The following is a 26,887-nucleotide window of genomic DNA, read 5'->3' as shown; positions in this document are numbered from 1 at the left end:
GGTTTACTTTCTATGTTCTGCCTTGTTCTTTGCAGGATCATTTTCCATTGTCCACCCAAAGGAAAGAGAAAAAAAGCACAGATTTCCATAGAATGAAAATTATCATCTCTCTGTCAGTGCCAATGACTTCACTGCCATAACTACCTGAAAAGTGTGGGTACTGGACAATGAATAGAAGCACTACATCGTATTTAACCTCTTGAGAATGATGGAACCGGTGGAGAGTTGATGACCGGAGTCTTGATCATTCTACAATGTGTAATATGAACGAGAAAGGAGTGGAGTTCTGACACCGATAAACAACTCGTATTTGTAATAAAGATTATCACACCACTAAAACCATCATGGATTTTGGTGAATTACTCACTGTTGCGCAGAAAAACAGCGCGAATAAACAGGTCAGTTGATAATTATTCTATTATTATCGTCAATATGGGACGAACCCTGGTGGAAAAAACTCCTTAAATCCTATTGGAAGAAAAAAGGGTAATTAGAAATAATGACGTTATTGCCGTTGATCCATTATTTCCGATTCAGGTTAGTAGCGCAATGCTGACACGGATGGAAAAATCCATTAAAAAAACCTAGCGAATTAGCTAGAAAATTCTATTGGGATTCTGGAGAAAGAAATTCAAAATCTATTGACTTTTCCGTATGAAATATGCAATAGAATCAGCGCAAAAAACTAATAGAATTTTTCAATAGAATTCTAATAGAAATCTCATAGAAATCCGATAGATTTTCTCCAGAATCCCAATAGAATTTTCTAGAGAATTCGCTAGGTTTTCCCATTGGATTTTTCCATACGTGTCAGCACTGCGCTACTAACCTGAATCGGAAATAATGGGTCACCGGCAATAACGTTATTATTTCCAATTAAGGAGTTTTAAGGAGTTTTTTCCACCAGGGAAGGTATTCAGCGCACACGACAATGACCTGAAAGCAACCATTAATGACTTTCTTTTCATTAATTTATCCAGAAAAGTTCGTATTCCTATCCAGCGAAATTCACACCCCCGAAGAAAGAGTCGAAACAGTCTAAAACGTTATCCGACAATATTAAGAAATTTCTAGCTAAGAAAGAACAGGAGGATCGCCAGAAGGCATTGGAGGAGAAAAAAAAAAAAGAGGTAAATACCCCAATACAATTTCCATATCATCTAAGAGCGAATTCGTCAATTCTGTATATGCAAAATTGCTTCCAAATTTTGAAAGTTTTTTTTTTCCATTTTTGATCGAAAACTATGGTAACTTAATTATTGGTGGAGTTATTGAAGATTGTTTCTTTTTGGTTTTTTTGGTCAGGATAACCACACATCGTTTGAGTATGCAAATTTTAAATGGTGTATGTATGTATGTATGTATGTGGTCTTTTTTCTTAATTATTTTTTTGATATTTTCTTTTATCAAAGATCAATCGAAATTCAGAAATTTTTCCATGGATATAGACTTCCGTAAGCTCTACTCATTGACAACAATTACATTTCAATTTTTCATATAGACTCGAAAAAATTGACATCAAAATGGAAATGGTCATAACTCAAAAAATTGATAACAATACCTTCTTGATTCTATCAGAATATGATGGGGGTCGTTCATTTTGTTGTTGAGTTACAGCTGTGACGTGGGAGGTTTTCGTCCTCCCTTAATCAAGTCGCCTTTTGACTTGAAGACTATGCCTAGCTAGTCTCGGTACAAGCTCACGGGGAGTTCGCCCATTTGGGGGAGTTCGGGAAAGGATTGATAAGGGTGTCGTCCCAATAACCAAACACAGATTATTAAATGGATCAATATAATACACTGAAGCTAATAATTCAATATAAAATCAAAGTAATAATGGACTCGTTATCGCGCGCGGTGCTGAGATTTTTGGCGAGGAGTGGACATCCGTTCAAGTCCAACTCCTCCCGTACTCTGCCTTGATTTAGAGCTTGAATATCGTTACTAGCTCGAAATGCTTAATAAGCATTCTCACGGTTTTTCATAGCTAACACAGCCATATGTCATCACTGACAATGGCTACAACAGTCAAACAGCTCCATTCTAAGAAGCTGGACTCAAGTGTCACCGTGGGACTGCTTATTCAGTCCAGACAGTTTGCCTTATTTTCATCAGAAAATATAAATTGAACAAAATCCACGTGTGGATATCTCCATACGTGACGCTTCCACAATTAAATTTTTCTTACTCCTGGAAGAAAGTCTCTAATATTTGTTTTCAAAATTTCACACTTCAAATTTCCAAAGGTCATGATAAATCACAATTTAGCATTTTCACAATACACTTTCACAGTTAATGGATTCAATACATTCCAAATTCGAATTTCAAATAAGTTCACAGAAATTGGGTGCTTTATGAGCCACGCTACATTCTGTTATCTTAAGCCCTGACGACCGAACCCTCACAAATATTATGAAAAAAATTAATAGTACAATAGAATGCAAGCAGATTCCATAGATCTATTTTTTAAGACAGCTTCTCGCAAGAGAGTACCACTCTTGGGAATTCTGGTTGTTACTTCCTCTATTTATTTTTCCTTTAAAAATTATTTCCTAGTAGATTTGTCTAAATCAAAATATTATCGGAATTCATCTTCTATTCTTTTGTTGTGTTAATAATTTATCTTCAATACTAGATCTCTAGGGTTCATGTTCTCAAATCTCAACTCCCAAAAGTCTAATTCTTTGATAGATGTTGTCATAATCATAAAAGTCACATATAAAAGAAAGTTATTTGACCATTTCGTTTTCCTTCCCACTAGTAATACGAGAAATTTTCTATATTTTCGGGCTGTAATTTTCCCTATGTTTTGTCTTTAATTGTAGATAATTGACATTGGTAGTGTTCTTTTCGTGAAGTCGAAATAGAATTTTTACTTTCCGAAATTTCAACAGAACCCAAAAGAATCTCTCCAGAATTTTCATCTTCTACAAAAGTTTCCGTTCGACAATGTTATCAATATTCTACAATGATATTGAGAGATTGTTTCTGTCTGCAATGAATTGTAAATAAGAAAAATTTTGTTTTCTACCTGTCACATGAGTATCCCTCCCCTACTTATTCAAACATCAATCTCCCGATTGATTGGCAGTGGGAAGAATCTTGTTGTCTCTTGGCAGTTGATGTGAATCCATCGTCGTTGTACCTGGACGGGAATACAGAGCATCTTCTGAATCAAGTTGCATACGTCTTATCGCTCAGTACTCGAGGAGCATTGCCTTTTCTGTTGACTTTCTGTGACAATATTCCTTCAGAACTCATTCCGTAATTAATCCGTTTGAGTAATTGTTACGCACTCGGGTACTCGTGTACGTGAAGGGTCACCAATGTCGCTAATCCTCCTGGATCGAATGGCCATAATGTTGAAGCTGTCCGTAGATGTTGGAATTTTATAAGAATTTTCTCCTCATAATTGTTTCTCTTGGCGTACATCTCCCGCGACGTTCGCTTGCTGGGTCGCGTATGCTCGATGAGGACAGTGTTGATTAGCTGCCTGCTGCTCAGCTCATGTGGGTGATCCCCTTGAATCAAATAACCGAGTCATTAGCCTCCACTCCAATGACTCGATTATTTCGCGAGCGCTTCTGAGTCTCACCGCTCGATTCTGTTACTGCGATATTTCTGTTTGTCCCAGGAATGTCTCCACACTGTTGATCGGCCAGGAAGAGACTGCATTTTTCTTCGGCTGCGTAATTGGTTCGATTGATTTTTATGAGGCTGAAGTTAGCAGACGCACGCCCAGCAGAAGTTGCATTAGTTTTTGGGGCGGACTATACGGCCCGCACTCAGACGACCCATTACGAGGCTGGAAAATATAGCTCCGGTTGGAGGCTGATTTTTGGGGTGTGCAGAGTCGGGGGTGGGTGGAATTTCTTTCGGGGGGTTATTCAAGGGGTGGACAGTCCAAATTATACAATTTTTTTCTAGGGAATTTACACATTAATTAAGAATGACTTAATCTTCGGATATTTCGTGTTAATTTCAGAAATTACGGCGGTAGGGGTTGAACACAAGTACTTTGAGGGTTCGGAATTTTTCCAAGGGGTAGTTTTGAGGGTGGGGAGTTCGGATTATTCAATATTTTTCTGGGGGATGATCGCGGTAATTAACAATTAATTAATGAATTCCATATTTCACGTTTTTTCCGAAAACGACGGGGGTTAAGGGTCAAGTGGAAGTACTTTTAGGGGTGGATTTTTTCCTAGATGTAATCTTGAGGGTGGAGAGCCGAAATTATTAACTATTTCACGTTTTTTCCGGAAACGGCGGGGGTTAAGGGTCAAGTGCAGGTACTTTTGGGGTTGGATTTTTTCCTAGGGGTAGTTTTGAGGGTAGAGAGTCGAAATTAATCCATTTTTTCCTGGGAGATGAGCGCGGTAATTAACAATTAATTAATTAATTCCATATTTACCATTTTTTCCGGAAACGACAAGGATTAAAGGGTCAAGTGCAAGTACTTTTGGGGGTGGATTTTTTTCTAGGGGTACTTTTGAGGGTGGAGAGTCGAAATTAATCAATTTTTTCGTGGGGAATCAACGCGGTAATTAACAATTAATCAATTAATTCCATATTTCACGTTTTTTCCGGAAAGGACAGGGGTTAAAGGTCAAGTGCAAGTACTTTTGGGGGTGGATTTTTTCCTAGGGGTAGTTTTGAGGGTGGGGAGTTCGATTTACTCACCATTTTTCTGGGGAATTACCGCGGTCATAAAGAGAAAATTAATTAATTGGATGTTTCACTTTTTTTCCGGAAACGATGGGGGTTAATGGTCAAGTGCAAGTACTTTCGGGGTTGGACTTTTTTGGGGGGGGGCAGTTTTGAGGGAGGAGAGTCAAAATTAATCAATTGTTTCGTGGGGAATGAGCGCGGTAATTAACAATTAATTAATGAATTGGATATTTCACGTTTTTTTCGGAAACGACGAGGGTTACACGTATGAAAAAATCGTATAAAAATTTTCTATACGGATTGCGTATAGAATTTCTATAGGATTTTCGTATATAATATTCGGATATTTCTATACGGATATTTTTTATACAAATTATTTCTATACGATTTCTATAGGTTTGATCCTATACGACCCTCTGCCACATGTATAGAAACATTTCGTATGGAGTTGCGACATTTTTTTACGTTTTTCTCTGGAGCGTTTAGACATTTTTCGTATGAAAACAAATATTGATGTAAAAATTTATGTGTAGAAATAATTCGTATAGAAAATATTCGTATAGAAATATCCGAATTTCATATACGGAAATCCTATAGAATTTCTATACGTAATCCGTATAGAAAATTTCTATACGATTTTTTCATCCGTGTAAGGGTCAAATGCAAGTACTTTTGCGGTTGAATTTTTTCCTAGGGGTAGATTTGAGGGTGCGGAGTTTAATACGTTCAATATTTTTCTGGAAAATGAACGTGGTCATTAATAGAAACTTAATTAATTATATATTTTGCGTCTTTTTCCGAAAACGACGGGGATTAAGGGTCAAGTGCAAGTACTTTTGGGGGTGGATTTTTTCCTAGGGGTAGCGTTCATTCCCCAGAAAAATATTCTACGTATTCAACTCCCCACCCTCAAAACTACCCCTAGGAAAAAATTCGACCCCAAAAGTATTTGCATTTGACCATTAACCCCCGATGTTTCCGAAAAAAAAAGTGAAATATCCAATTAATTAATTTTCTGTTAATCATCCCGTTTATTCCCCAGAAAAATACTCAACGTATTGAACTCCCCACCCTCAAAACAACCCCTAGGAAAAAAATGCAACCCCAAAAGTACTTGTATTTGACCTTTAACCCCCGACGTTTCCGAAAAAAACGTGAAATATCCCATTAATTAATTTTCTGTTAATGACCACGGTCATTCCCCAGAAGAATAGTGAACGTATTGAACTCCTCACCCTTCCATTTGACCCTTAACCCCCGACGTTTCCGGAAAAAAATAGAAATATCCCATCAATTACTTTTCTGTTAATGACCGCGATCATTCCCCAAAAAAATGGTGAGTAAATGGAACTCCCCACCCTCAAAACTACCCCTAGGAAAAAATCCAATCCCAAAAGTACTTGCATTTGACCCTTGTGACGAGGTAAATTTCGAATATTAATACTCCTCATCTATATTTATTTTTATCGATTTTTCAAAATATTACTCCCAATAGTATCTTGTAAAATATTGAAATATATCGCCTATTGATGACGAGGCAAATACGAGAAACTGCGATCTCTTGGCTCGGTTTATGTTAATTAAGTTCCGAACAATTATTGGAGTCTCCTTATGACTCAATACGCTATAGCGTTACGAATAGGTCTTCCATTTGTCAGGAGGTAAAATCCGGAGATGAGTGACCTCGCTCAATTATCATTTACTATTATTTTTGGCAAATGAGTGGAGTCTCTGGTGACTCCATAAGCTAAAGCTTATAAGGTTGTACTGTTCGATTGGGATGATGTGCAAAATTATTTATTTATTCATCTCTTTGGTGTTACAAATGTTTTTCTTTGTTTTACACCTATGTAGTCCTCCTCCTCTCCTTAATATTTGTTAACATCCGTTATATAAAATTGTATAAAAAATTTCTCTGTTCATTTTTCTGTTATCCTTTATCTTAATTCTGCTTTATATTAGTTAATATTTAGTATCACTGTTAGTCCTCACTTATTTGTTGCTTTTCTCATTTTTTTACACTGTCCCCCCTTCTTCCTACACTGTTGTCTTCTCAGCTACTCCTGTCCCTCCTTGCCCTCTCTTTGGTTTCTTCCTCTGCTTCTTTCAGCGCCTTCTCAATCCTTGCTAATCTCTCGCACCCTTTCTTTCCAGGTTTCCCTCTCAACTCCATCAGAAACCTCTCACTCCAGTTGATCCTGCCATACTTCCTTCTCCATTTTCTCCACCAGCTCCTATCCTCTCTTAATGTCCTCATTAATTCCTTGCAGCCTATCACATGTTCCAGTCTTTCTGCTTTTTTTCCGTATGCCCTGCATTCATCGTTTTCAAAGCCGCTCTTTCCTCCCCTGAGCACGTTTCCGCATCTCCATCCTGCCTATGACACCTTCTGCCCTATCTCTAGCCTCGTATCTTCCCAATACTCGCTCATCGTTGTGTCCTCCTTCACCTCTCTATAGTAGTCGCAGTATCTCGACCTTTCAATCCTTTCCCAATCTTCCTGCTTTTCCTGGTCCTCTAAGATTTTTAGCATCTCCAGGAGTCTTTCCTCCGCCTCTGCCTCTCTCCCTTCCCACAGTAGTTCCAGAAATACCCCGTCTCCTAGCGATCTCAGCTTCCTCTGCACTTCCTTTCCCCAGTTCGTAGCCTGTTCATTTTTTATTCCTCTCAGTTCCTCTCTCAAGCACTTCCTTGCTCATCTACTCTCGTCCATCTTGCTCAGTTTGATCAACAACCTTGCCGCTCTCCTCACTGCCTCCACTTCCACACTGCAAGTTCCTGCCTCCATTCTCCAAATATAGTCCGGTGTGTTTCTTGCCAACCCCATGCTGGCCTTTATGTACTTTTTCTGCACCCTCTCTACATTCTCCTGCCTTTTCCACCCCATAGCTCTGCTCCGTATAGTGCCGCAACCTTCACCGTCACCCCCATGAAGTATAGCCTCCTCCTCAGGCTCTTCAGCTTTGCCCTCGTCATTTCCCCCCAAGTTTTATTCATCATCGATTTTGCTTTCCCCGCCAATTTCCTCGTGTGTTTTGCATACGAGTTTCCGGTTGTGAACCAGTAGCCCAGGTACTTAAATTGTACGATCAAACGAACTCACCTGTAAGTGAAGTTCGATCGTGATTATATGAAGAGCCTCGTCGAGAGATTTTATTAACTTGTAGCAGTCCACACGCCTTCAGAGACCATAGAAAAAGTTGGCTGTGGCACCTCGGCGTTGAGGGCTCGCCATCTTATCATTAGTTTAAAGTTAAGCAATAGTGTAGAAAAAATTGGACGGGTTTGGGAAAGCTAGTTGGGAGGGACTGAATCTCTCGACGAGGCTCTTCATATAATCACGATCGAACTTCACTTACAGGTAAGTTCGTTTGATCGTACAATTATATTCGAGCCTCGTCTTCGAGATTTTATGAACTTGTAGATGTTTAGAGATCATCCAACTTTTTCTTTTCGTTTTTTTTTTTTATCAAAATCCCAGATTTAATATGAATATGAATATTAAAGAGTTGAACGACGAATGTCAATAGACAACAAGAATGGTTATTGACTAAACCATATTCAATAGAACTTTGACAAAAAAGCTTTGATCAACGGCAATTATAGAAATGTACAAATCGTACTTCTAAACCTTTCGAGACTCGTTTTCTCACAGCAGCTGGAGTTGCTGTAATGTAAGTTGAGAATTAGCTGTATCGACATCAAGATGGCTATAGGACAATATAATCCGTTAGGCCAGTGTTTATGGAGATTCGCAGCTACAAAACTCTGTGAATGTAACGAACAGTATAAAGATGTTATATTTAAAATCTCAACATACTACAGAAAGCTACCTTGGCTGCGCAATAATGATGCCTTTCAAAACGGAACAGGGGAAACAGGCTGTGGATCGCCTGGGCGAGAAGATTGTCACCTGTCTGGTATCGTGAAATCCAGATTTGACGCACCTTTGACACTGTTCTCAAGTTTAATGGCAGAAAACGTTTGTCGTCTCTGCGAAATACTCAAGGTCGAGAGAAAGACAGATTTTCATTAAGATGAAGAATTGACAGATTTGCCTTGAGTGGGAAAGACCTGGGTGGTAGGTCAGAATACAATGTGACGTAATTGCCTGAGGTTCACGGAACCCTCAATCCACTACGTAGCCCTTCGACGTACGACCACCCTGAAACAGCAAATAAGTCGAGCGCCAGGTCGTTATTACCAGAACGATCACTGGAATGAAACGAATAGCCAAAAACAAAATTTCTGGAATAATCCCAAGCTTCGAAACGGTCTCCTACTAGCTCCAGACGAAGAGACGTGTATCGGTTCCTGAATGTGACTAGGTGAACAAAACAAATAAATTAAACTCAGAATTGCGGGGGAAAAATCACAATATTTAATCAGAATTAAATGACTCGATACAAATAAAACAAATCAATTTCTTTGGAAAACCCCCTTTGGTGGTTTCGATCGATTGACGATCATGAGGCTTCGATAGTTACTGATTCTACAATTGTCCAAGGAATAAAAGATTCTGATAGGAAAATAATGAAGTAATATACTTAGTCAATTTAGTCAAAAACAAAAAAAAAATTTCGATAGTTAAATTGAAAGATCTAACCACCCCAAAAGTCAAGAATAACCAATGTCAAAAAGAAAAAAAGAAAACCAGAATCGAAATGTCGTCAACAATAATCATGTAGATTGAACAACACTGAACGATCGAAACCCAAGAATTTATCTACGTGACAAGTAACGCTGGCTGTCCGACACAAATACGAAAACTCGAGACAATGGGCCAGCGAAACGAAGCAAGGTCACGAGACACAAAAGACCTACGTTCAATGTCCTTCACTGAATATTCACCGACAGAGAGAGCGTTCATCTAACACAGATTAATTTAGACGCAACACTAACTCATTTTCAACAACCAAAATATTCATAAAATAATCGTTACTCGCAACAAGAAACCCGAGAGCCCGAGACTCTACGAAATGAATCAATGTCGCGAGACAACCGAAATCGAATGATCAAACACAATGATTCCAATTACGCACGAGAGAGAGACGAAAAGACCCACTAATTAAGTACTGATCAGAGTGACTAGGACTCTATCCGGCAATTATCTCGAAACTCTAGAAGTCCTGCGGGAGTAAGATGCACGGAACATCTATTCAAAATTCTAAAATTGGCCAGAGTCCTACTCCCGACAAATTTACACAGATGCGTCATACGGAGTCGTAGCCATCACGCTCACCCAGCAGTCCACCTCGATGCCTCCGGAAAACGTCTCAAAAACTCCTCAATTCCGAGTCCTCTGACCTCCTTTCAAATCAGTCTCCTGACCATTTTGTCACCAAAGGACCATTTAACTCAACCTCCTTCTGATCTCAGTGAAATCCTTCACTTCCCCTTCCACATTGAACCAGCCGGGCTCCTACGTCACGTTTCCCCTAGAGTTGCCCGAGAGCTGGCGACCTCTGGCAATCCGAAGACCCATGAGGCTTTCATCACGAACTCGAAGTGTCCCGAAGTCCCTCGACGATTCCCGGAGACATTGCCACCTCAGTCCCACGATGTCGGCGCCAGATTCGATCCAAACAATCCAGAAGACGATACAAAACAAAAGAATTAACAAAATATACTGAACCTCTCTCGTGACTCTCGCTGTCGGTTGGTGACTTCCCGTCTGGTGATTTTTAAATTCGAAACCCACCCGCGAAACGGTCGAGTAAATAACAAATGCTATTTGTGACGGAAAATAACACGTCACAACACTCAAGATACTAGATGTGAGTGCATTGTGATTTACCAGGACGTAGTTTGAAAATTTTTTGAACCTTTGGAATGTTGAATTTTTTCCCACTGTTTCTTCATTTAGTGGAGTTTACTGTTTCATACGCTGTTCCTTATTTGAACTCTGCCATTAAAAATGTGCAGGGTAATCGAACTAGATGTCGAACAGCAGTTAATTTTCTTTCATTTATAAAAATCCACAATTTTTCAAGAGTAGACTTTGTTAACGACAAAGAGAAACATTAACATCAGTCATGACACATGCACCTGGTACCAGGTGAAAGTAAAAGATCCTTCAAGGATTTGATATCGTAATTTGTTTCTGAGATGGGAGAAATGAAAGCAAGGAAGCAGAGTTGAACTATCTAACAGGGGGAGACCATTATACTATCGGTCTCACGATTGGAATTCTGCGAATTGTGACAAATTCACAATTTATTCCCAGGCTAAATGTAGGGGATACGTAGAGAAAATTTTGTCACCAATCAAGATTGAAAAGGTGTCAATCGACACTGCAAGGAGATTGCCGTGCTACACGCATTAGAGATTGCGTTGGTATTTTGACAAGAGGGACAGAAAAGGTCCATTTTTGGATTGAAAAAATCCTTCTCACCTAGGTTTTGAAAAAACTTAGATTGCAATGTACAGCTCCAGTATTCACTTTGGAAGGAATGTAAGATGCATTCAACCGAAGTCTTCGCAACAGTGAAGACTTCGGTTGAAGATAAGACTCTCGAACTGATTTGTTCAGATGAGAGATTTTGTACCTTCCAACCCGTTAACGTAAGGAGTGCCTGCGATGTTATTAAATTTGAGCAAACACTCACAGGTCGCGAAAAAACACCTAAAAGCTAGGTGAATGATCAAAACATTGAGGAATTTATATTGTTGGGCCTTTCTCATACTGGCCAGATGTTTCGACTTGATCTTTTAACGCAGAGGTAAATTTACAACCTAAGAAGACTGCGTCTGGAAGAATATTTGTTCTAGACTGATCAGTTCAATTAAGAGCTACTAAGGAAGATCTGGCTGAGGAGAACAAGAGATCATTCAAAATTTCCATAATTAATGATCATCTTGACTTTTTTTTTTTTTTTCTAATTCTTCCAAGTTTTTCAGTGTAGCGTGTACTCAATTCCAATGTAGACCCATACATTTTAATAAGCTTATGAGGCGAAAAGACACTCTAATGGAATAAATTTTCTACATTGCAGATGATGAAATAGACTATTTATTGCGTAAATCGCTATAACGCATATCTTTCATAAGGTGTGTGACGGAATTTTCGAGAATTCCGCCACCTGTACACCACTTCGCCGTAGAATTAAGTAAATCATAAGAGTGAGTAGGTAAGTGTGATCTTATTTTGATCTTTTCGGAGAGAGAGTCGCGATTTCCTTAACTCCAAAAAGTTAGCACCCCTACGGAAGGGGGATGCAACACCCCATTTAGCTCCAGCTCGCAGAAACCGGTCCCCAGGAACACCAGGAGGGGCCTCGCGGGGAAAAACAACGTTCAATTGCAATAGATAATTAAATTCACGTGTCGATATACATTAAAAACGAGTAAAAAGTAAAATCTCCGGTTCAAGTCATATTAAAGTTTTGTTCTCTTTTAGTTTCAGTTATCTTTTTGGTTTACTTCGGAGTTTAGGGGATTGATTTTCGGTTTTATGGTTGAGGGAAAATTTACAGTAATTGTATTTTCCTAGTTATGTTTTTGTATTTTGAAATCTCGCCGATCCTGAGAGGGACGACGATCCACCGCGGTTCAGAGCCGATACACCGAGCTTCCCGGTGAGATCTCGCTGATCTCGTTGAGTGCAGGCTGCTGATCACAGAGGTTGAGGTGAAATACTCACGCTCCCTGGCTAAGGCGCTTCGTGGAGTCATTGGATTCACCAGTGCAGCTGGAAGGCCATGCGGATGAACATAGCCCACTCGTCTGCATGGATCGCCATGGGCTATTCTCTATTTAGATGTGTTCACGGTGACTCCAGGATGACTCCCGGGAGAGTGACAGCAGCGAAAAAGTGCACTTACTCAGGTGTGAAGTGCATTCGCGAGAGGAAAAGGCGAACAACTGCCTCAATTCCCCCTTTCCGAACCTCCAGATAACTGTCGTTCAGTCATTATGGATAAAAACTCCTTGGGTTTATTCATAAAAAATATAATTAACGGCGGAATGCCTAAATAAGTCTAAAAGCTATTTGAATCAAAATCCCCGCGTGGTCGTTTACATGAGCCCGCCCCAGCGGCAGCTAGACGGCGTGTCAGTCGCACCACCCAGCTGAGAACCTCCGCCGGTTGAACGCAGTATACGACAGAGTTGGACCCGAGCAACCACTGCGACGACATCCCCGAAAATATCGACAACGATCGAGAGAGTTGGTGGAGACCATCGCCGAGGGCCCANGCTATTTGAATCAAAATCCCCGCGTGGTCGTTTACATGAGCCCGCCCCAGCGGCAGCTAGACGGCGTGTCAGTCGCACCACCCAGCTGAGAACCTCCGCCGGTTGAACGCAGTATACGACAGAGTTGGACCCGAGCAACCACTGCGACGACATCCCCGAAAATATCGACAACGATCGAGAGAGTTGGTGGAGACCATCGCCGAGGGCCCACACGAGGAACATGGTAAGTACATTTTTATTCACCATGTGCACTCTCTCCCGAGGAGAGAAGTGCATTTATTCCCAGTGTGCCCAGTGATGACCTCCGGGAAAAGTGCACCGGCGTTCACTAGAGTGACACCGAGATGCATTCCCAACCACCAAGACTCCTCCGAGCGAGAGGAAAAATGCACCAGTGAGTGCATAAAACCCTCGTTCGGCTTCCTAGACCTCTCCCCGGTGATAAAAAACCCCAGTGACTCTCCAGTGATAGTGATAGTGATAGAGCCTCAAGGGCACTAAAAATTCATTATTTTTCTCGAACCACACAACTTCTGGAAGAGGACTAGATTGTCTAGTTTCTCTTCCTAGAGCAGAGTTCGAGGAGTTACCCCCAATGCTACGAGGGCAGAACCTGCGTCTTTTGAGATTGACTAAAAATTCTTTTTCTCTATGGATCAATGGTTCGGTGGAGAGAAAAGGAATCTCTGAATTCAGATTTGGTGAATATTTCCATAAATCTGTGCAATTTGTGCATCAACAAATTCGAGACCAGCCAGAAACTCCAACGAGCTTCTAGATCACTCTGAAAAGAGATCTCGGCATCATGAGGCTTCGATGACCCAGGAACTCCTATATTCCTGAATTGAGATCAGGTGGAATATTATTTTGCAGGTTTGAGGCCTTGAATGATGCGTCAGGTGCAGATGCAACAATTGCATTTGTAATTGAAGGCTTAGAGCCTTACTTTAATGCGTCAGGCGCAGATGTACCTATCATAATAGTAGTAGAAGGCTTGGAGCCTTGGATCAATGCGTCAAGCGCAGATTTAACTATTGAAATAGTAGAACAAGGCTTGGAGCCTTGGATCAATGCGTCAAGCGCAGATTCAACTATTGAAATAGTGGAACAAGGCTTGGAGCCTAAGGTGAGTGCGTCAGGCGCAGATGTGTCTAGCACAACAGGATCTGAGCTGCTGCTCGCACTGTCCTGGATGTCAGGAATGAAGATCCATCTGACATATTTATAACAATCTCATTTTTAATTTCCTTGTTCTCGATTTTGTCTCTAGGACCAGGAGAACCAGGTAAAATGAGGTTAGGCTGAGTTGTTCGACAAGGAACAAACTCGGCCTAAAAAAGCCTCTGACGTCGATTAGTTCTGTCTCTAGGATCTGACCCGAGCGTCTAAAAAGGCTGAGAGACATGTAACATCGCTTACCTTTATTTCCAATCGATTATTTATCCAAGGAAAAGTCGATAAGCCAATGCACGTAATATTTGCAATTTCACTATAGATTTCTAGATATTCCACACAATTTATGTGTTTCCTCTTCTTACAATCATCCATGACTTTGGAAAAACGGTGTAAAAACGGAGAAAAGTAGATTATTACAATAAAACAAACTGGAAACTCTGAAAAGCCTGCGTTCCACACGCGCACACACGAAAACAATGATAAGATGGCGAGCCCTCAACGCCGAGGTGCCACAGCCAACTTTTTCTATGGTCTCTGAAGGCGTGTGGCTCCATCTAGCCGCAGGCGGACTACTACAAGTTATTAAAATCTCGAAGACGAGGCTCGAATATTATTCTCCTACTGCTTCCAGCTTTTCTCCTTTGTATTTCCATTCTTCTCGTTTCCTCTTTCCTCCCTTCCTGAATATCATTATTTTGGTTTTTTCTACGCTCACCACCATTAGATTCCTATCTGCCTGTTATGGACCCGAGCGGATGGGTTCAGTTGTAGGGAATATCACTCGCGATAATTAGCAATTAATAAATCTTTATTGAGATTGATTTTAAACGATTATTTAATACTATAATTAACAATTGAAAGTTCGGTCTGATACGAAAGGCATCAGGCGAACATAAATACAAAGAAGCTATAAGTATAAAAGTGTCGTCGTATTACTGGCCCAGAGAATCCGAATTCACGAGTATTTATTCACCTCGTATATTCGGATCACTGTCTTTGTCACACCTGCAAGGTGTAACGTACAGTAGGCCTGCACTCCGGTTACTCACTCACATCGGAATATCGTGGATTTAACGCACGAATATTACGATGTGTGTTTTTATTTCTTAATTCATTTCTCAACGTTTTGTTTCGAATAATACGTGCCACTTTCGTGTCATCATATTATCCGGATCAAAGTGAGAATTTGTATACATCTTTTTGGGGCATAACATGCCCATCTCTCCAATGTCTTCAGCATCTTTTGTAGATCCGACGCCTCCTCTGCAATTATTGCTGTATCATCTGCATACATTAGTGTAAATACTTTCACTTTCCCTCTTTGGCTAATCGGTGTGCCTCCCTCGCCCCTCCTGTCTAGGTCCTCCACCATATCCTGTATGAAGATGTTAAACAGGATAGGGCTCAGCGGACAACCTTGCCTCACTCCCTTTCTCGTTTTAAATTCCTCCGTCAACTCTTCTCCTGCGATTACCCTATTCCTAGTGTCTTCGTATATTTTCCTCGTCATCCTCAAGAACCTTCCCCTTATTCCCAACCTCTTCATTTTTTCCCATAGTCTGTCCCTGTCCACCTTGTTGAAAGCCGCCTTAAAATCTATGAACGCCACGTACAATTTCCCCCCCGTTTTCTTCAGCCTGTTCCCAATTAGTGTGTTTGAAACAAATACCTGCTCCATCGTCCCTCTTTGCCTCCTGGATCCTCCCTGCCCCTCCGATAGCTTTTCCTCTTCCTCTAACCAGTTTCCCAGCCTCCCAGCCATTATTGATGCTAGTATTTTGTAGCCGATGTCCAAAAGCGATACCCCTCTGTAGTTTGCCGCAACGTTTACATCTCCTCTCTTGTGGATTGGGAAAATCGTGGCCAAGTTCCACCTATGGATTATTTCCCCCTGTTCCCATAGTTCCTTAATTATTTCATTCAGCTCATCCATCCCCTCTTCTGGTAAATTTTTCCAGAATTCTGCAGTTACTCCATCCTCTCCTACTGCCTTCCCCCTCTTCAATCTAGCTACTGCCCTCAAAATCTCCCAATCCGTAATATCTCCGTCCAGTTTGGTATCTTCTATTTGTTGCTCAAGTCCCCTCCCCTGATCTTCTTCCACGCTTCCATCTGTCTCCTCAACTAACTCCCTCTCCGTCCGGCTCTCGTTCTCTGCTTCTAGTAGTTCCTTGAATTGCCTCAGCCACTCTTCCTTCTTCACATTGTTGCTCTTTCTTCTTCCCTTGCCTAAACCAGTTCATCGCCTTCTACCTGTCTGCCATTGTCCTCCCCTGTGCTACTTTCCTCTGTTTTTCCTGTATCCATTCCATCCCAAGCCTTGACCTCAGCTTTCTAAGCTTTTTCTTCGACTGGTTGTATTTCCTTTCAGTTTCCCAATCCCTTTTTTTCCTGAATTTCTTTAAGCTTTTAAACATTACCCGTCTTTCTTTCTCATATTGCCCATTATCCCAGGCTGTCAGGTCTCTTCGTCCGCCGCTCACTGTCATCTTCACCTCCTGTGCTATTTCAGTCGTTACCTTCACTAGTCTCTCCCATCTCTCCCCTATGTTCTGTCCCTTCTCTCCTCCTGATTCTGTCCTCCATTTGCTCCAATTCTTCTTGAAGTCCTGCGCCCTCTCTTCCTTCCATCTCAGTCGTTTTTGTTGAGTCTCTTTCTTCGGCCTTTACTTTCTCCTCCTCGTTCCATTCCACCCTGAATATGATCGGTAGATGGTCTGATCCCTCCTGTTCCCTCACCTCCATGTCCCTGAACCAGCTCGGTGCTTCGTTTCTTTCCATCTTGACCAGCACGTAATCCAGGACACTCCCCAGTCCCGCTCCTTCCCCTACAAACGTTATTTTCCCTCCGCGTCCCCCCTGGCTCTTCCATTGTGAACTAAGAATGCCCTCTCCTCACACCATTCCATTAGCTTCTTCCCCTCTCCTCTTATCGTCTTTTCTTGTGATTTCCTTTCTGTTATCCTTATCTCTTCTTTCCATCCGCAATCCGCTACTCCCTGTAGCTCTCCTGTCCTTGCATTTAAGTTGCCTACGATAATCAGTCTCTCCTCTGACCCCTCTGTTCTCCACCAGTTCGTCCATCTTCCCCAGCACTCTTTTTAAGTTTTTCCTGTCATTGTTGTAGATGGTTATTACTCTGTAACTCTCTCTGCTTTCTCTCTCTCTCGGATCCTCAGTTTCGTTCCATATTCCCACTCTTCTACTATCCAGTCTGCTTTCAATATCTTCCTTATGCCTACTAGATGTCCCCCGCTAGCCTTTCCCCTCTTATGAATTCTCTTGGCTTTTTTCCCGAACCATTCGAATTTTGAGTTCAATTTTTCCCGCATTCTCTTCATACCTTTCGCCTCCAAATGTGTTTCCTGGAACAAAACGACATCCGTTGTTTCCCAACGTTTCTCATTCTAACCTATGTTCGCCGCGTTTTCCACGTTCCAGTGCCATATCCTTAGCAGCCTGTTCTCCTCGTCCTCTCCTTCCTTCTCCTGCCGTTGACTTAAAAGGGCGTTCTCCTTCCATTCCTTCCCGTGCTCCCTTTCTGTCTCAATTCCCCCTTCTCCTCATCCCACTCTAGTCCCGCTCCGTCCACCATTAGCGAGTTGTATGCTGTCTCTGCTTGTATGCCTCTTCTTCTCCAGTTGCGCGCCTCCTTCTCCAGCCAGGCCTGCACCACTCTTTGCCTTTCTGTCAAGTCGTCTCCCAGCCCATTTCTCCCAGTCTTGTCTTTTCTCTCATCACCATTATTTTCTGATCCAGATCTTCCACTCTGACCAGCTATCCTCCTTTCTGCCTTCTTTCTAGCCCTTCCACTTTCATTTCTACTCTCAGAGTCTTTTGCAACCAGCGCTCCAGTTCCTCCTTTCTTGATCTGGATATTAGAATGAGTCCCATCACCACCATATTTTTCCTTCTTACTCTCCTTTCATTTCGTTCTCTCTCCCATTCCTCACTGAACAGGCCTCTCGGTGGCGGGTTCCGTGCATCCTCCATTTGTTCCTCTGGCTCACTGTTCCATTGTCTCCAATCCTCGGCATTACCTCTTTTCCCGCCTTCACTGTTTCTGCTTCCTTTTCCTCCACTACTTAAACTCTCGCTGCCACTACTGCTTTCCCTTCTTCTTGTTCCTGTCTTCTCTCTCCATCTAGGGGGTTCCTCCACCTTTTCCTGGGTCTCTTGTGGTCCTTCCCCTTCCCCCCTCCCCTCAGTTCTGCTATCTGTTGACTTTCTACCGCTTGTGTTTACCTCTGGGCTTTGTGTGGTCTCCTGTCTGCCTTCTAGTGTTCTCTCTTCGTTGCTTTTTTTCCTTGTCTTTTTTTGCTCCTCGTTATCGTTTTTTCTCGTCGCAAACTCAGCCCTGTCTTTTTCCTTTCCCACCTGCCCATCTCTTTCGTAATTACTTTCCCCTAAATTTTTCCACCACGTTTGCCTGAAATTCCCCTGCCTTGGTCCTGTCTCCTCTTTTCTCCTCTCCCTCCGTCTCTTGCAGTCTTTACATCTCCATCCCTCTCCGCCCGGTTCCCTTCCCTCTGTATTCCTCGTTCCCGTTTCCGCCACTAGTTCCTTCCTGAGTACATACCTCAACTCCGTGCTGAGGACTCTCTTTAGCTCCGTTCTCATTAACCCTCCCAGATCTGACATCCTTGCTTCCCATTCCTCCTTCTGTTTTTCCTCCCATTTTTTTAGCCAGCTCTTCATGCTTTCCTCAGTCCACACTTCCTCATTCGTATCTGCATCTGACACCCTTTCCTCCGTGCTCTCGTCTTCACTGCCTTCCCCTGCTTCTCCACTGCTGTCCCTTGCTTCTCTTCCTTTACTGCCTTTTTCAATTTTACTTCCGCCTGGTTCCTGCCTTGTTTCTTCCAAGCCTCCCTTTTCCTGTTCCTCTACCACCAAATTCTCATTCTCTCTCTCTTTCATTATTACAGGAGTTCTCTTCAGGTGATTTTAGTCCCGTACGTCTCTTTCTCCTCTATTCTTTCCATGTTGGACGTTATCTCGTCATTTTCCTCTTCTGCTTTGCCATCTGAGGCTCTCCTCTCTACTCTTTCCGTTCTATTCTCTGCTTCAGTCGCGTTCTCTCCTTCGACCGCCTTCCATTCTCCGTTCCCCCAGTAGTCATCCAGTCGTCTTGTTGTCTTCTCCGTCGCCGTACTCATTGCCTCTATCTTACCAGCCTTCGGTTTCCTGCCTCTTCTTCCCTTTCCTATCCTAGGTGTCTCTCCTAATAACCTCTCATTATTTTCTTCCATTTCTCCGTTCTCCTTTTCTTTCTGCTCCCCTCCTTTCCTTGGGTTATACCCAACGCCGTCCCTCCCCTCTTGCCCTCCTTCGTCACCCATTTTTCCTAACCACCAAATCGCCACTACATTTTTTCCACTTCACCTACCTTTTCACCTGCGTTTTCACTCTGAGTTTATTTACTCCCCACTTGCCTTTCCTCTTTTTCCAGCTCCGTCAAGTCAGGCAGCCAAGGTGCTCGGATCGACTCAGTCAATAGCTCGAAATTACATGCTTTTTATAAGCTTTTTTTCTGTGCAAACCAAATATTTTCTGCTCAAATAATTAAAGTATTTGCGTAAAATCGATTTTTCGGATTTGGGCGTTAAGCTAGGCGGCCAAGTCATCAGAATTGGCTCGAAAACCACGCTGAGATATCTTTATAAGCTAATTTTCTGTGTTGAGAAAACCATGAAAATCCCAATTTTTCCGGGAAATCCCATATGGGCTGAAAAATGGGCACATCCTAGGTCATTAGATAGGCCTGCTGTCTGGCCCAGAATTATCAGCTATTTATAAGCTAATTTCCTGTGTTGAGAAAATCATGAAAATCCCCATTTTCCGGGACATCCCATATGGGCTGAAAAATGGGCACATCCTAGGTCATTAGATAGGCCTGCTGTCTGGCCCAGAATTATCAGCTATTTATAAGCTAATTTTTTATGCCAAGCAAAAATTGTCTGGTCAAATATTTTGGGCCAAATGTCAAACTTAATCGCTCAGTTTGTCAAAATGGGCTAGAAAATCAGCCTGAAGTATCTTCTGATTTATAAGCTAATTTCCTGTGTTGAGAAAATCATGAAAATCCCCATTTTCCGGGACATCCCATATGGGCTGGAAAATGGGCACATCCAAGGTCATTACATAGGCCTGCTGTCTGGCCCAGAATTATCAGCTATTTATAAGCTAATTTCCTGTGTTGAGAAAATCATGAAAATCCCCATTTTCCGGGACATCCCATATGGGCTGGAAAATGGGCACATCCAAGGTCATTACATAGGCCTGCTGTCTGGCCCAGAATTATCAGCTATTTATAAGCTAATTTCCTGTGTTGAGAAAATCATGAAAATCCCCATTTTCCGGGACATCCCATATGGGCTGGAAAATGGGCACATCCAAGGTCATTACATAGGCCTGCTGTCTGGCCCAGAATTATCAGCTATTTATAAGCTAATTTTCTGTGCGAAGCAAAAATTTTGTGCTCAAATATTTTGGGCCAAACATTAAACTTAATCGCTCAATTTGTCAAAATGGGCTAGCAAATCAGCCTGAAGTATCTTCTGATTTATAAGCTGATTTCCTGTGTTGAGAAAATCATGAAAATCCACATTTTTCTGGGAAATCCCATATGGGCTGGAAAATGGGCACATCCAAGGTCATTACATAGGCCTGCTGTCTGGCTCATAATTATCAGCTATTTATAAGCTAATTTTCTGTGCGAAGCAAAAATTTTCTGGTCAAATATTTTGGGCCAAACATCAAACTTAATCGCTCAATTTGTCAAAATGGGCTAGGAAATCAGCCTGGAGGATCTTCTAATTTATAAGCTAATTTCCAGCCCATATGAGATTTCCCGGAAAAATGGGGATTTTCATGATTTTCTCAACACAGGAAATTAGCTTAGAAATCAGAAGATACTTCAGGCTGATTTCTTAGCCCATTTTGAACGTCCATAAAGTTAGCGGAGCAACGTCAAAAAATGGTTTCTTTTTTTGGTCAAAATTATGTGCTTTTTATGTGTTTTTTGGTGCTGGAACAAAAAAAATGGTGCTCCATCCNCATTTTTCTGGGAAATCCCATATGGGCTGGAAAATGGGCACATCCAAGGTCATTACATAGGCCTGCTGTCTGGCTCATAATTATCAGCTATTTATAAGCTAATTTTCTGTGCGAAGCAAAAATTTTCTGGTCAAATATTTTGGGCCAAACATCAAACTTAATCGCTCAATTTGTCAAAATGGGCTAGGAAATCAGCCTGGAGGATCTTCTAATTTATAAGCTAATTTCCAGCCCATATGAGATTTCCCGGAAAAATGGGGATTTTCATGATTTTCTCAACACAGGAAATTAGCTTAGAAATCAGAAGATACTTCAGGCTGATTTCTTAGCCCATTTTGAACGTCCATAAAGTTAGCGGAGCAACGTCAAAAAATGGTTTCTTTTTTTGGTCAAAATTATGTGCTTTTTATGTGTTTTTTGGTGCTGGAACAAAAAAAATGGTGCTCCATCCCTTCGGGAATTAAGGGTAAGTGGTGGAAAATGAGGGATGGTCGGAAAAAAAATTATGCCATAATTATGTGCTTTTTACGTGCTTTCGGTTACTGTGAGAGGACAGGCAGGTTGGGGGCTGATTTGGGAGAAATAGCCCTTCTAGGGGAAAATTACTTTTAGGGGTTGAAATCCAGGATTAATGGTAATAGCTATAAACAGTAGGCCATGATTATGTGCTTTTTACGTGCTTTCGGTTACTGTGAGAGGACAGGCAGGTTGGGGGCTGATTTGGGAGAAATAGCCCTTCTAGGGGAAAATTACTTTTAGGGGTTGAAATCCAGGATTAATGGTAATAGCTATAAACAGTAGGCCATGATTATGTGCTTTTTATGTGCTCCAAGAAAAAGGCGCAGAAAAAGGGGTAAAGAGGCCCGCATGAGGAAAACCGCCCATCTAGGGGGAAATTCAATTAAGGGTGAGTAAAATAATATTGGTGATTAAAGCGTCGTACTATGAACTATAATTATGTGTTTTTTATGTGCTCCAACATAATTGATCGAAATAATGGAAAAGATGGAGCCTATTAGAAGAATCGACTTCCCACGGTACAATTGAGGTCGCAAATGAGATATCCCTGGCGTTATTATTTTTTTTGGTTTCGATACATGCTATCAAGAAAAAAAAAACGTGTTTTCGAATGTTGACGCCGACAATATTTGTGCTCCATCCGGTAGCTGGAAAAGACCCCCACGTCGAGCGGAATTGCTCGAAACGTATATGACGTGACCCAAATGGTTTCCAATTTAACTTTCTACACAAAAAACAATATCGATGGATTTGTGCCTGAATTCTCATCATAATGAAGGAATTAGGTATACTGGTAACCGTCAGAAACTTTGCCGCGATGGCCATTTTTCCATTTGGGACACCATTGAGCCCAAAAAAAATGTGTTTTCGGAATCCACCACTCGAATTATTCGTGCTCCTCATTTTGTAAGAGCAAGGTCTTCAGATCGACCTGATGTCATTGGAGCACATCATCACATGGAACACTTTGTCCCAAAAAATAATGTTCTACACATTGGACAAGGCTATTAAATTCGCGCTCCACTACCTTCTATCGTGGACAGATCAGGTACACTGGTGACCGTCAGCAACTTTGTTGCGGTCACCATCTTCTTTTTTGAGGCATCAATCAGTCCCAAAAAATATGTGTTTTCGAAATCCGCTACTCAAATTATTCGTGCTCCTCGTTTTGTAGGAAAAAGGTCTTCAGGTCGACCTGATGTCATTGGAGCACATTATCTCATGGGAGACTGTCCCAAACAATCATGTGCTACACATTGAGCAAGGCTGTTAAATTCGTGTTCCACTCCCTTCCATCGTGAACAGATCAGGTACACTGGTGGTCGTCAGCAACTTTGCCGCGGTCGCCATCCTCTTTTGTCGTTCTGCATTTTGTTCGAAAATCATGTGTTCTCCGTTTCTGGTACTAGAACGAGTCGTACTATATGGGCCATTCCGCCAAATATCGTACGCAAATTCGGCCTCAAAATTTTCGATACTTTTTTTTTGCTTCTTTGTACTACTTGTGTATAGAAATAGTATATTGTGCATCAAGGGCTGAAAGTCATATTTTCCCGCCCGAGGTGTACATGCTACTTTTTAACACGCCTGCAAAGAAAAGTTTGTATTTTGCTGTCTGATGAGCGGGAGGAAAATGAGTACTTTCCGCCCTAGGGCGGAAAGTTGCTCTCAACCCTAACGGACCCATGCGAGAATTCCGAAAAAGTAGGGCAAGAGTATTTGTTCCAGCAGTCGCTAGTTCAGAGAGAGTTGGTACAGAGTTGGAGCCAAATAATAATATTAAATATTTTTGATAAAATTTTTTTCTTTTTTGAAGGAGAGGGCTGAAGGGGACGGGGCGAAGGGGTTAGAGCCAAATAATATTATTAATTACTTTTGATAAAAAAAATTTCTCTTTTGGAACAGAGGTGCGGAGTGGGAGAAGGGGTTAGAGCCAAATAATAATATTAATTATTTTTGATAACATTTTTTTCTCTTTTGGAGCAGAGGGATGGAGGGGTTGGTGAGGGGTTAGAGTTAAATAATAATATTAATTATTTTTGATAATGTTTTTCTTTGGAACAGTGGCGGAGGGGGCGAAGGGGTTAGAGCCAAATAATAATAATCATAATCTTTTTGAGAGAGTAGAGAATTGGGGTCGGGTGCGTCACCGGGCCAACTCTCTACTCTCTACAAAAGTAGACCCGGCGACGCACCCGACCCCAATTCTTAACTCTCTCAAAAAAATTATTATCATTATTATTTGGCTCTAACCCCTTCGCCCCCTACCCCTGCGCCCCTCTGTTCCAAAAAAAACATTATCAAAAATAATGAATATTATTATTTAACTCTAACCCCTCACTCCCCCCCTCCGCCCCTCTACTCCAAAAGAGAATTTTTTTTATCAAAAATATTTAATAATATTATTTGGCTCTAACCCCTTCACCCCTACCCCTCCGCCGCTCTGTTCCAAAAAAAACATCAATAATAATTAATATTATTATTTGTCTCTCACCGCGTCGCCCCCTCCCCTTCTGCCCTTGTTCAAAAATGAATAGAGGTAGAGAGTAGGCCTCGTCATAAGGGTCACAAATTACAATATTTGGGAAATAGAAGGGTCGAAAGATATGAGTTTCGTAAGTTTCAATGGTCAGAAGATTGACCCTTACCCAACTCTCTACTCTCTACAAAAGTAGAGAGTAGAGAGTTCGCCCGGTGACCACCGATTCTCTCCCGATACGGGGGTGGGAATTATTTTTTCCAAAATTTTTGAGCAGCAACACTCAACTCTCTACTGATTGATGATTTGCATAATTATTCAGTGAATGAACGTCAAAGCTTTGACAGTTCGACTCGCCTTCCCGAGTGGAAATTGCTTCAGGCCCACCTGAAGCATGATCAGAACTTGATCAGGTTTTTGTAAGGTTCGACTGATCCGGTGATTCCTGATGAGAAGCTGATTAAGTTCTGATCCAGCAGATCGGATCCGAAAAACTACAGGCGGGTTCGGATCAAGTTCTGATCAGGTTGACATGATCAGATGATGCCTGATGGGAACCTGAGCAAGTTCTGATCGAGCAGATCGGATCCGAAAAACTACAGGCGGATTCGGATCAAGTTCTGATCAGGTAGACATGATCAGATGATGGCTGATGAGGACCTGACCAAGTTCTGATCCAGCAGATCGGATCCGGAAAACTAAAGGTGGGTTCAGATCATGTTCTGATCAGGTAGACATGATCAGATGATGCCTGATGAGAACCTGACCAAGTTTTGATTCAGTAGATCGGATCCGAAAAACTGCAGGATGATTCAGATCAAGTTCTGATCAGGTAGGTACGATCTCACGCAGAGGTCGACTTCCCGGCCCCCAATTTGATCAAATTCGGATTTGATGTCTTTGATCGGCATTTGAACGGGGTCAATTGAAGAGAAAATGATCAGATTCAGATCCGGTCGACCTGACATTAATTTTAATAAGTTTTTCAGATAATTTAATCGACTATTATTATACTATTCAAATTAAGTTTTATCAACCATTATCAATAATTATTTTCAATCGTTAAAAAGGATCATTATACTAGAATTACAATAAATTAAATTAATTTAATTAAATGAATTAAATTAAATTAATCAATTTAATTAACAGCCAGCCCTTCTAAAATGTACAGAAGGGAGGGATGATGATGTCGTACATACGTATTAGAGGAGTATCAAATTTACACGCAAATTATCTTGAGAAAAAACATCACCAAATGTCTATTTATTTATTACAGTTATTGTTATTATCATTATTATTATTCATTCATGAAATAAATAAAAATTCAATTGAACATATTTTATCTCTGAGAATATACACGCACATCCGCGAGATCAGGAATAATCGTAAATTCAACGAATACCCCGATACAAATCATATAGGCAATGTACAGTTTACTCAATAGTAATAGCGTGATAGCGTAGTGGTTAGGGCATAGGATTAGCAATCATAGGGTCCCCGGTTCGATCCCCAGCATCGGTAAAACAATAACCGCATGTAGCTTTTTCAGATGTAATAACAGTAGAGAGTCATTAAGAGAGGCGGCTTACAGTGAAAGAATTGAATTATCTTTTGTTTTGGATTAGTTATCATTGATAATTGTTATTGACACAGACAGACAGGTCATCCGGTTTTCATACAGTTGACTTGATCAAGTTTGGATCCATCCGTCCTGATCAAATCCGGATTGGTCAGAGGCGTAACATGTCTGATCAAGACCGGATCCGTCAACTTGATCAATACCTGATCACTGGTCAGATCTCACTTGATCCAAACTTGATTAAGACCTGACCGGAATTTCCACTCGGGTTCGGCTCGGCCTGTAAACTTCACATTCGTTAAAAACCAAATTTATTACCGAGTGCTCTATAATATTTTATGTCAAGTCATGCAGAAGACGAGTTTCGAGCAGGCTGCGCGAAGCGCAGCGTGCGCTCCACTCGACTTATTGCGAGGCGCGACAAAATTTTGTTTTAGTATTCCATAAGGGATTGACTGTCGCAGCCGCAAAATTTGACAAAAATGGATGATGATGAGGAAAAAAACGACATAGATATTTGTGATAACTTCACGTTCATTAACTAGATTATTTCATGAATTATTTTTCAGTGTTAATTCCAGTGTTTTAGGACCACAATCAGAGAGTGAAATAGTACATTTCGATACTAGGGCGTGGAGAACATTTCTGGCGAATATGAAATTACAGGACCAACCCGAGGCGAGTTCTGTAATCATATTCGCCAGAAAATGTGCTTCACGCCCGTGTATCGAATAATATTTTTTGACACGACGTACGTGGGCGGTGTTTCACGCATTGAGTGTCAAAAATTGTATTCCTCCCCTCCTCCCCCCTTCCCCCCCGTAACGCTGATAGAGACATAGTAATTTGAGAGGAAATGAAGAAAGGGTTAAGTTGAATGATAAATTGTCGACCACTCGGAGTTCATTATTAACTGAATATTTTCAAAAATTGTTTATAACTATAGTCAGTTGAGTGTCCTCAACCAATTATTCAATCGTGCTTACCAATAATCCACGTGGTTACTCTCAAGTGATCTTTACGTTTCAATATTGAGCCTGATACGGCCGTCCCTACTCCAGATGACATTCCAGATATTTCGAAGAGAAAGACTGCTGAGCTTAACCCTAGTCTGGTCACCTGACGGGAAAATGCGACTTTAGTCACCTTCGCGGAAATTTTTTCTCTCTAAATTCTAATTCTCTTAGAATTCTTTAATGCCTAAAGGAGGT

The 26,887-nt window shown here is 41.3% G+C and overlaps 1 protein-coding gene across 1 annotated transcript in view; it reads left to right on the top strand.

Annotated features, from left to right (window-relative positions):
• LOC107039896 (protein SPT2 homolog) overlaps window positions 1-26,887 on the top strand; it is a 271,333-nt gene continuing 244,446 nt past the window's right edge. Inside the window, exons 1-2 of the mRNA XM_015259761.1 lie at window positions 1-398; window positions 981-1,130. Of these exons, the coding sequence (XP_015115247.1) occupies window positions 345-398; window positions 981-1,130 (204 nt within the window). The 5' untranslated portion in view covers window positions 1-344. The remainder of the gene's footprint in view (window positions 399-980; window positions 1,131-26,887) is intronic.

Source organism: Diachasma alloeum, unplaced genomic scaffold (assembly GCF_001412515.2).
Source record: "Diachasma alloeum isolate Michigan unplaced genomic scaffold, Dall2.0 Dall_scaffold_00310, whole genome shotgun sequence".
NCBI classification, from domain to species: Eukaryota; Metazoa; Arthropoda; class Insecta; order Hymenoptera; family Braconidae; genus Diachasma; species Diachasma alloeum.
Note: the sequence above shows the minus strand (reverse complement) of the source record. Positions and strands in the feature narration are given on the sequence as shown.